Source organism: Cebus imitator, unplaced genomic scaffold, assembly GCF_001604975.1.
Source record: "Cebus imitator isolate Cc_AM_T3 unplaced genomic scaffold, Cebus_imitator-1.0 Scaffold125, whole genome shotgun sequence".
Classification (NCBI taxonomy): domain Eukaryota; kingdom Metazoa; phylum Chordata; class Mammalia; order Primates; family Cebidae; genus Cebus; species Cebus imitator.
This window is the reverse complement of record NW_016107440.1, coordinates 2,339,922-2,350,939: the sequence shown is the minus strand read 5'-3', so window position 1 is coordinate 2,350,939 and position 11,018 is coordinate 2,339,922. Positions and strand designations below refer to the sequence as shown.

At 41.7% G+C, this 11,018-nt stretch overlaps 1 protein-coding gene across 1 annotated transcript in view; it reads left to right on the top strand.

Annotated features, from left to right (window-relative positions):
- Nucleotides 1-11,018, top strand: part of FBXO16 (F-box protein 16) — a 68,539-nt gene that overhangs the window by 13,419 nt on the left and 44,102 nt on the right. Inside the window, exon 3 of the mRNA XM_037742658.1 lies at nucleotides 3,281-3,316. Coding sequence (XP_037598586.1) covers nucleotides 3,281-3,316 — 36 coding nt within the window. The remainder of the gene's footprint in view (nucleotides 1-3,280; nucleotides 3,317-11,018) is intronic.

The window sequence follows — 11,018 nt, the reverse complement described above, 5'->3', positions numbered from 1 at the left end:
TTTTTTTTAGATGGACTTTCGCTCTTGTCACCCAGGCTGGAGTGCAGTGGCGTGATCTTGGCTCACCACAACCTCTGCCTCCTGGGTTCAAACATTTCTCCTGCCTCAGCCTCCTGAGTAGCTGGGACTATAGGCATGTACCACCGTGCCCAGATAATTTTTGTATTTTTAGTAGAGATGGGCTTCACCATGTTGACCAGGATGGTCTCGATCTCTTGACCTTGTGATGCACCTGCCTCGGCCTGCCAAAGTGCTTGGATTATAGGCGTGAGCCACCTTGCCCAGCCTATTTTTTTATTTTTTTGAGACAGAGTCTCACTCTGTCGCCCTGACTGGAGTGTAGTGGTGCAATCTCAGCTCACTGCAACCCCGCCTCCTGGGTTCAAGTGATTCTCCTGCCGCAGTCTCCCAAGTAGCTGGGATTATAGGCGCACACCAGTACCCCTGGCTAACTTTTTGTAGTTTTAGTAGAGACACGGTTTCATCGTGTTAGCCAGGATGGTCTCGATCTGCTGACCTCACGATCCACGCGCCTTGGCCTCCCAAAGTTCTGGGATTGTAGGCGTGAGCCACCACGTGCAACCTAGACCAAGCGATTTTTAAACTATCTAACCTTTTTGGGCCTCTCTAAAGTATAGGAATCGAACAAAAAGACCTTTAGGATTCATTTCAGCTCTAAAATTCTATGACTTCTGAAGCTTTCTTGTTGTTGTTAGTAGTCATTCAGCAAAATGGTTTGTTGAGAGTCTTCCATGGACTCTGTACTTGAGGATTCTGTGGAACATGTAAGAGAAAGTGGTTGTGATCTACTTGGGAAGATAAAATTAACAGAAACCTCTAGAGAGCAAAACAAACACTATAGAGTCTAAGTGAAGCATGAACTATAAATGGAGTAGGAGTTGGGAGGCAGAAATCCCCGGGCATCAGAAAAGAAACAGCTCTGGTTGCTTGGGTTGGGCGATGCATGACTGATAGAGAATTCAGACAATATTTGAATCCAGTTATTTTGAATCTTCTGGGTTCTACAGATTCTCTTCTACTTTTTTTCATCTAGAAATTCTGAGTTTATCCATTGCCATTATTTGAGGGTCCTCGTAGCCCAGGTGGCAGTTAGTTGGGGGAAGGGTCTTTTTCATCTTCTCTTATGTGCAAAAAGTGTCTGTCTGTGACTGAAGAGATTCCCTGGCCAAGAGCAAAACTGACCTTTCACTGGTCCCAAGGTGGAGATTGAACCAATTATTTCAATTCCTATTTCATATGTCCTTGGCAACCAGAGCTTGAGAGTTAAAAAAGGAAGGAAAGCATGATCTGTGGGAAGCATAAAACCAGCTCCTCAGCCTCCTCCATGAAAAGAGAAGAAATAGGTCTGAGCCACCTCTCCAAGTGAGAACATTCTTGCAGCACTAGAGAAGGTAGCAAGTGCCAAGAGGAAGGGAGAAACATCCATCCCGATTTTGAAAGCTGACGGAGGGAGTATGGGATAAAGCAAGTAAGACATTCACATATGCTCTTTCTCCTCCTCCCTTAATACCCACATTAGTCTGCCTTTCCTCACTGAAATATACATATGCGCTGATGCTCAGAAAAGTACCTTGACTCCAATATATAAAGATACTCACATTGTACTGACACATCCATAAGGATTTTCATTCTCACAATCACATTCATTCAATTCAGTAAACATAGATACCTGTAACATGCTCTGTAAGCACTCTTCTGGAAATGCCAAGATGAATAAGGCTTACTTGCTGTCCCAAATAGCATGTCATAATAAACCTGTACCCAGAAAAAGAAAAAAGAAATAGAAAATAACAAATAAAATAAAATAAATAAACCTATACCAATAAATATTCAAGTGAAACCCCAGAGGCATACACGCACACATTTCTAATCCTACAGACATGTACGTACTTGTGTGCCCACTGATATGTATACACACTGAAACAGAAAAACAGAACTGGGCCAGGCTTGGTGGCTCATGCCTGTAATCCTGGCACTTTGTGAGGCCAAGGCAGGCGGATCACCTGAGGTCAGGTGTTTGAAACCAGCCTGGCCAACATGGTGAAAACCTGTCTCTACTAAAAATACAAAACTTAGCTGGGTGTGGTAGCACACGCCTGTGATCCCAGTTACTCAGGAGGCTGAGGCAGAAGAATCACTTGAACCCAGGAGGTGGAGATTGCAGCAAGCTGAGATCATACCACTGTACTCTAGCCTGGGCAACAGAGCGAGACTCCATCTCAAAAAGAGAAAAAAATAAATAAAAACAGCATTGATCATTCATCTATTTTGTAAATTCTTATATCATTAATATTGAAACATTTCAGATGGGGGAGCTTCATATTCCTGTTTTTTTGTTTTTTTCATCTTTCAAATTCTAAAATTGATTTCTCTTTATAATTCAATTTTTATTTATTTTTATTTTGTTTATTTACTTATTTTTTGAGATGGAGTTTCACTCTTGTTGCCCAGGCTACTGTGCAATGGCACGATCTTGGCTCACTGCAACCTCCGTCTCCTGAGTTCAAGCGATTCTCCTGCTTCAGCCTCCTGAGTAGCTGGGATTACAGGCTTGCGCCACCATGCCCAGCTAATTTTATATTTTCAGTAGAGATGGGATCTCTCCATATTGATCAAGCTGGTCTCAAAACTCCTGACCTCAGGTGATCTGTCTGCCTCGGCCTTCGAGCGTTGTGGGATTACAGGTGTGAGCCACCACGCCTGGCTGTAATTCCATTTTTAAAATTTATTTCCCTTTAAAAAAATGACCCCTCCCCTTCCCCTTCCTTTTTCTGAGACAGGATCTGGGTCTGTCTTGCAGGTTAGAAGTAGTGACGTGATCATAGCTCACTACAGTCTCAACTTCCTGGTTTCAAGCGATCCTCCCACTTTAGCCTCAGCTGGGACTATAGGGACATACCACCATGCCCAGCTAATTTTTGTAGAAATGGAGTCCTGCCATGTTTCCCAGGCTGCTCTCAAACTCCCGAGCTCAAATGATCAGCTGCCTCAGCCTCCCAAAGTGCTGGGATTCCAGGCGTGAGCCACTGCACCCAGCGTTATTACCTCTTTCATGTGAATTATTCCACGTGTAGAAACTGAAAGAAAAAAAAAGGGAAACCTTGTCCAGGGTAAAAATACATAACCTCAGGAGTGAAATCTGTCTTTTTATATTCAGTTGTTAAAATGAAGGTTTATTTACAGATCCTGTAATGATGTCTTTCTTGTAATGGGTATTATAAGATATATGAAATTACCATATTTTTTTTCCTTATTGTAGGTATTTGAAGAAAGAAGAGCCCTGCTTGGAAAATGGGTAAACATTTTAAATATACTGTTTTTGCATTATGTTATGTTTTCTGTTTTCATCTTTCAGGCTGCTATTAAAAAATCAGGCTGGGCTGCGAGCAGTGGCGCACACCTATAATCCCAGCACTTTGGGAGGCCAAGGCGGGCGGATCACAAGGTTAAGAGATCAAGACCATCCCAGCCAACATGGTGAAACCCCATCTCTACTAAAAATAGAAAAATTAGCTGGGCATGGCGGCACGCGCCTGTAGTCCCAGCTACTTGGGAGGCTGAGGCAGGAGAATTGCTTGGACCCAGGAGGCGGAGGTTGCAGTGAGCCAAGATTGCACCGCTGTACTGTAGCCTGGTGACAGAGTGAGACTCCGTCTCAAAAAAAATTCAAACTGGGTGGCTTATAAATAACAGACATTTTTTACTCAACTTAGGTGGAAAGAAAAAAAACCCAGACATTTATTTTTCACAGCTCCAGAGGCTTAGGAAGCTCAAGATCAAGGTGCTGGCAGATTCCGTGTCTGCTGAGGCCTCTCTTCATAGACAGCAACCTCCTCACTGTGGCCTCACATGGCAGAAGAAGGGGAATGAGTTATCTGGGGTCTCCTTTATAAGGATGACACATGACCTAATTGCTTCGCAAAGGCCCACCTCCTAATCCCATCACACTGGGGGTTGAGATTTCAACATGAATTTGGGGGTGACATAAACATTCAGTTTGTAGCATTACCACAGAGCCCCAAGAATTCAGCTTGGATTTAAAGGAGTGCTTCCTCATTTCCTGAGAAGCGTGACAGGGGCTTTCTGCAGTTATCAGTTAGGATTTGGTCAGGAAAACAGAAATCATATCTTATTTTAACAGATATAAGTAAATGAAAAGGATTGGTTAAGCAAATACTGAAGAATAGAAGAGACAAGGGAATGCTGAGGTTCCAGGGAGATTGAACTGTGGGAATTAGCACCACCAGCTTTCCTGGCACTAAGGAGCTCAGAGGGAAGACCTTCAGCCCTATAGGGAACCCACATTTCTATGGAATACAGTAGATGACATCATAGCCAGCTGGTTCTGATACAGCGGATGAAGCATGGTTCTGGGTGTATGAAAAAGAAAAGCTGGACCTTGGAATTAATGACTACTATCAGGGTGAAGAGTTAGGTGAGCCTGACTGGAACAGCAACCAAATAGGAGTAAGTTTCTCCTTCCTCAGTTTCCCTCTAGCACCTTCCTCCTCATTGGCAGCATGTATCAGGGAGCCAGCTGTCAAAGGAGAAATATGGTGATAGAGATCCTTCCTGCCTTTTTTTTTTTTTTTTTTTTTGGGGAGGGGTTTTTTTTTTTTTTTTTTTTTTTTGTTAGAGACAGGGTTTCACCATGTTGGCCAGGCTGCTCTCAGACTCTTTACCTCAGGTGATCCACCCACCTCAACCTCCCAAAGTGTTGGGATTACAGGTGTGAGCCACTGTGCCTGGCCCCAGAGATTCTGCCTTCTATGCTCACAAAGTAGAGCATAGAAAGGTGGATTTGGGCCAGGTGCAATGGCTCACAGCTGTAATTCCAGTACTTTGGGAGGCTGAGGCAGGAGGAGAGCTTGAGGCCACGGAGTTTGAGACTAGCCTGGACAATATAGCAAGACCCCATCTCTACAAAAATAATAATTTAAAAAATTAGCCATTTGTGGTGGTGCATGCCTGTAGTCCCACCTTCTTGGGATGTGTGAGGCAGGAGGATTGCTTGAGCCCAGGAGTTCAAGGCTGTAGGGAGCTGTGGCACTGTGCGCCACAGCCTAGGCAAGACCATGTCTCAAAACAAACAAACCCCAAAATGGAAAGATGAGTTTGGATCTGCGGGACAGTAGCTCAGTAACCAGCACAGTTCACCTATTTGGCTACTCAGCATTTGTATATACCCTTATATAGATCCTGAAACTTCCATACAAGAACCGTCAACAACTTTGTGTTTTTACTTAACAAGACACAACTATCCTTCATCAAAAACTAGGACTTTCTTATCAGTTCCTCAAAAGGAGGGACACAAAGTCTCAATGGCCATCCCTGGGTGATGATCAAAATATCCATCTCTGGACCTTTTTTTTTTTTTTTTTTTTTTTTTTTTTTTTTTTTTTTTTTTTTGAGATTCTCTCTTTTCTTCAAGAGAATAATCTGTGAAGGCAGGGCTGGCTTCTATCCTGTTTTTTCATTGTACATTCCTTGATGCTTATCAGGCATTAACAGATACTTTCTAAATCAGTAAGTAATGCTGTTTTTCTCCTTTACCTAGACAAACTTATTCCTTAGCATCACGATGTCGCATGGTAGCCTATGTACCCCTTCAAAACCCAAATGAACTGGGCTTAAGGGAGATATTTCGAATTTATCTTTATTTACATTTGTGCCTCCATGTTAATTTGTAGATTTTTTTTTGTTTGTGTTTCATGGACAAGAAGATAACATAAGAAATGCAAGAATTAAAAGAGAGAAAGGGGGAGGGGAGGGGAGGGGAGGGGGGGAGGGGAATAAAGATACCAGTGTTTTTACTTAGCATTACTTGGGATTTTCACTGTAGGCATCAAGTACTGTCTTAGCTTTAAAGTTTAATCTAGTATTAGAAGTGAAGTCATTAAAAAAAAAATCTAGACAGTGAGAGATACAATGTAATGTGAACTATGTTCAGTGAGAGTCTGGAAGTATTTTTATATTTGGCCATAGAATTTGGCAATTTTGTTCATTTGCACATGGTTCTGTCTAATGTTCTGTACAATACAAAACAAATAATTAAGAGAAATGAAAAAGCTCTTCTACTTTGCTGTTTCGTGCTACTACTTAATCCCTTTTCTTTCAAATATTTTCTGCCCTTCAATCCCTGTTAGAAAAGGCGATTGCGGCCAGGCGCGGTGACTCACGTCTGTAATCCCAGCACTTTGGGAAGCCAAGGCAGGTGGATCACCCGAGGTCAGGAGTTTGAGACCAGCCTGGCCAAAGTGGTGAAACTCTGTCTCTACTAAAAATACAAAAATTAGCTAGGCATGGTAGTGCACCTGTAATCCCAGCTACTCAGGAGTCTAAGGCAAGAGAAGTGCTTGAACCCGGGAGTCGGAGGTTGCAGTGAGCCAAGATTGCGCCATTGCACTCCAGCCTGGGTAACAAGAGAGAAACTCCATCACAAGTAAATAAATAAATAAAGGCGATTGCCTCCCAAACTGAGAGAAAACACCACAGGAGAAGTGAAAAGAGAAAGAATCTTCGATTTTTCTCTCCGCTTCTGCTCTGTTGCTAATAGAAATAATAATATAATAACACATCTTAATAAAGTAGGTGGCATCACTTTTAACTTGCTGGAAACAGCCATAATCAGAGTTAGAATTCAAAAGAGAAACAAGGAAAACTATTTTGCAAATTGCATGATAGAAAAATGATAACTATCTAGGATATATAAAGTCCTATATATTTCTTCCTATAAGTCCGTAAGAAAAATACAAATATCCCTGCAGAATAATGGGCTAATATAAGAATAAGGAATATTTTTAAAATGAACAGTAAGCGTATAAAATATACTCAATTTCACCAAAATCAGAGAAATGCAAATGAAAAAATGAAATTCCCAAGTCTCTCTCCCCTCTCTTGCCTAATACGGCAAAAATGGAAGAGCTGGATAATATCCCCTATAAGGAAGAATTCACTGGGAAGCAGGAAGATACTTTTAAGGTCACTTGGAGGCCGGGCATGGTGGCTCACGCCTGTAATCCAAGCACTCTGGAGACCAAGGCGGGCAGATCACCTGAGGTCGGGAGTTCAGGACCAGCCTGACCAACATGGTGAAACCCCGTCTTTAAAAAAATACAAATACAAATACAAATAAAGTCACTTGGAGGGAATGTAAAATGGCAAAGACCTTTTAAAGATAATTTGACATAATCTATTAAAATTTTAAATGCATGGACCCTTTGAGCCTCTATTTATATATACTAGAGAAATATTCATTCAGAACATGAAAAGACATGAAAAAGCATGTTCCAAGATACTGCTTCTCTTTCTTCTGTTTCTTTCTCCTATTGGAAAGGTATCAGTAGTAATGGTATCCATAGTAAATTGAGTAAATAGAAAATATCATATTCATCCTGTGTGGCTACGTTTTGTTTATTTTTTAAACTGCTACATAGTATTCCCTGGGATGAGTATACTGTAATTTATTTCACTGCTTCCAAGTTGATGGAGATGTGTGTGTGTGAATGTATAGAAATGCATGAACGTCTCCCAGGCATGGCAGTGCATACCTCAAGTCCCAACTAATCCAGAGACTAAAGCAGGAGAAGTGCTTGAGCCCAGGAGCTTGACGCTATTGTGCGCTATGGTCATGCCTGTGAATAGCTACTGCACTCCAGCCTGGGCAACATAGCAAGACCTTGTCTCCAAAAACAGTTTTTTTTTTTGAGAAAAAGGAAATGCATGAACATCAAACTTCTGAACGATAGTTATCTGTGGGAGATGAAGTGAGATTTGATGGGGAGCAGTTGTTAAAGAAGCTTTTCATTTTTTATTTCATTGGTGCCTGTTTGAAACTTCTTTTTCTGTTGTTTTTTTGGAGACAGAGTAGCCAAGAGTTGAGTGCAGTGGTGTGATCTTGGTTCACTGCAACTTCCATCTCCTGGGCGCACCCAACTTCCATCAGCTCAGCTTCCTAAGTAGCTGGGACTACGGGCATATGCCAGCTTTTTTTTAAAGACAGGGTCTCGCTATGTTGCCCAGGCTAGTCTTGGTCTTGAACTGCTGGGCTCAGGCAGTCCTTCCGCCTTGGCCTCCCAAAGTGCTGGGACTACAGGCGTGAGCCACCTCGCCCAGCCCTGTTTGAAACTTTTAAGACAAAAACATATTTACACTTTGTGAAATTAAATTTTTGATAATAGGACTCAGAAACTCAGCCAGAAGAGATCATATAACCAATAAGCCGACAGAAGCAAGCCTCCCTCTGTATCCCCCTCCCACCCACTTTTTGCCATTCGGTGTGAGGTGGGTGGAACCTGATCACTTCAGCAACCTTCTCACTTCCTGAAACGGCAGCAAGAATCCTTGTAACAACTACTCTAAAAATAGGATGGGCACAGCTATATTGAGTCAAGAAAGCCTTATAAAAAGACATCCTTCAGGAATGAATCGTGAAGCAGGGTACCATGCGCAATGCTAGAATAGGAGAATAATTGTCCTGACTGTCCCCCAATCTCATACATGAGGTCCCTGGCTACTAGGTTAGGGGTATTTTTGCTTGAGAGGTGACACAAGAGCTGTGGGAGAGAACTGAATTTCTATTCCAGTTAACTCTTCCATGGATTATCTACTTTTTGGATTATTTCTAGCACCTTCTAAATCCTAAAGGGATTTTCCCCTACCATTCAGCAGTCTTCTGAGTCATCTCCCAGTCGTCTTCAGTTGGTAGGAGCTCAAGGAATGTAAATTAGTTTTCTATTAGCCTAAACAAACACAATTAGAAAGGAAAATCCCTTGAGGCAAAGAACACCTATCAAAGCCAAACAAATTACCTCTGACCATTGTAATCAGAGAAATAAATGAGGAACCAATGTAATTATCTTTTTAATCTCTAGAGACAGTGTTTTAATGTTGTCTTTTATAGATTTCTTCCGTATTTTATAATCCTAATGTTCTTTTATATTCATCTCAAATTACTAATTCTGCAACCTGAGCTGGTTCTCTTTGTGGGCAGCGGGAAAGTAGATGAGCTAACCTCATTTATTCTAAATGCCCTTTCCATCCTTGTCAATGTACAAACATGGTAATTTTATGCGCATATCTTTTTTTGTAGTGACTTAACCCACATACATATTATTTTTAACATCACTATGGCGTTTTCTAATAGCAGCTGCCGTGTCTACAATGAGTCATGCACTCTATTAGGAATTTTATACATATATTATTGTACTTAATCCTCTCAACCACCCTACAATGTAGATGTAATTGTTTTTCATGTGTAAATGAGGAAATTGAGGCTGACATATTTCTGATGAGTAAAAGAACTCATAGAATATGGGGAGTGAGACACCAAGTTGTCTTATTCCAAAACCACCATCAACCCATAATGTCCTGCTTTCCCCTATCATGTGGATATATTATGGTTTAGCTGATGCCCTACTATTAGACATTTTGAGTTATCTCTGATTTTGTGGCAGTCATAATATCTTATGAAAATTTTTTTTGTAACCTTAATCATCCTGGGTCTCATGTAGCTCAGCCCCACCAGACTCACCTAGCACTGCCCAAACGTAATTTTGGAATGAATTCCAGGCGGATGTGGTGGCACGTGCCTGTAGTCCCAGCTACTTAGGAGGCTGACGTGGGAGGATCCCCTGGGCTCAGGAGATTGAGGCTGTAGTGAGCTAGGATTGCACCACTGTACTCCAAACTGGGTGACAGGGCAAGACCCTGTCTCTAAAAAAACAAAATGAAATAAAAAATACATAAAACGAATTCCAATCCAAAGAAAAATCTCAAGAGATCCAGTTCAAAACTCCTAGCCATATTCCTCCAATCTTCCTGCGCTCCCCAGTTCTCCCACACTGACTGCTGCAGGGGCTACCATCGCCTCTGGGAGCCCGTCGAGTCCCCGTCAGGGCAACCTTCCAGCTGTTCTTCCTCTCTCTCCTCTCTCTTTCCTTTTGAGTCTTTGTTTTATAGATCAATTCAGTTTCTAGGCCCAGTTCCCCTGGCCTTAGCCATTCTGGCCTGGTTTCTTTCTCCTCATTTTCCAAAGAAACCCATCCGAAAGAGCTGGGAAACAAGTCTCCTTGTATGGGGGTTGGAGATATGGATTGTGTAGAAATAGAGCAAAGAGAAATCAGGGAAACTCACACATGAATCAGTTGTATTCCTATGGTCTTTACAGTTAAAATTTTTTGGTTTTGATTTCATTTTAGAGTCCTCCTCCTTCCCACCGGAATGACAGTCTCCAAAGTGAGATTTGTGGATCATTGAATAAATCTATGATAGTGGATAGTTTTAATTAGGAAATATTGCTACTGTTAAATTTTTTTTTTTTTTAGATGGAGTTTTTGCTCTTGTTGCTCAGGCTGTAGTGCAATGGTACGATCTTGGCTCACTGCAACCTCCACCTCCTGGGTTCAAGCAATTCTCCTGCCTCAGCCTCCCGAGTAACTGGGATTATAGGCATGTACCACCACACCTGGCTAATTTTTTATTTTTAGTAGAGATGGGGTTTTGCCATGTTGGTCAGGCTGGTCTCGAACTCCTGACCTCAGGTGATCCACTCCCTCGGGCTCCCAAAGTGCTGGGATTACAGGCATGAGCCACCGTGCCTCTACTGTTAAAATGTATGGAGAGCCATTGTTTTGGACTGAGCTCCTATACCAGGCCCCAACAGACCAAACCAAACCAGAATAGAGGCATTCCCACATAATCAAACGGAACTTTATAAAGGGCCAATTTAAATTAAAAATGAAAAACAGAACCCAAAACCCCCTAAACAGGAGATTCAGAGCAGCCAATCAGAAGGGCCCAGTTTATCTGAGCCAGCATTGCAAAGTTCCCTCTTTTTTAATCTTATAAGGAAAATAATTCTGAAATAACCAGTATCCACTTTTTGTTCCTTATTTCTGCTTTTTTTTTTTTTTTTTTTTTTCCCAGGGATTTAGGGCTTTATTTATGAGTTTCCGTTATGCTACCGCCTTTTTTTTCCTTTTTTTTTTTTTTTAATC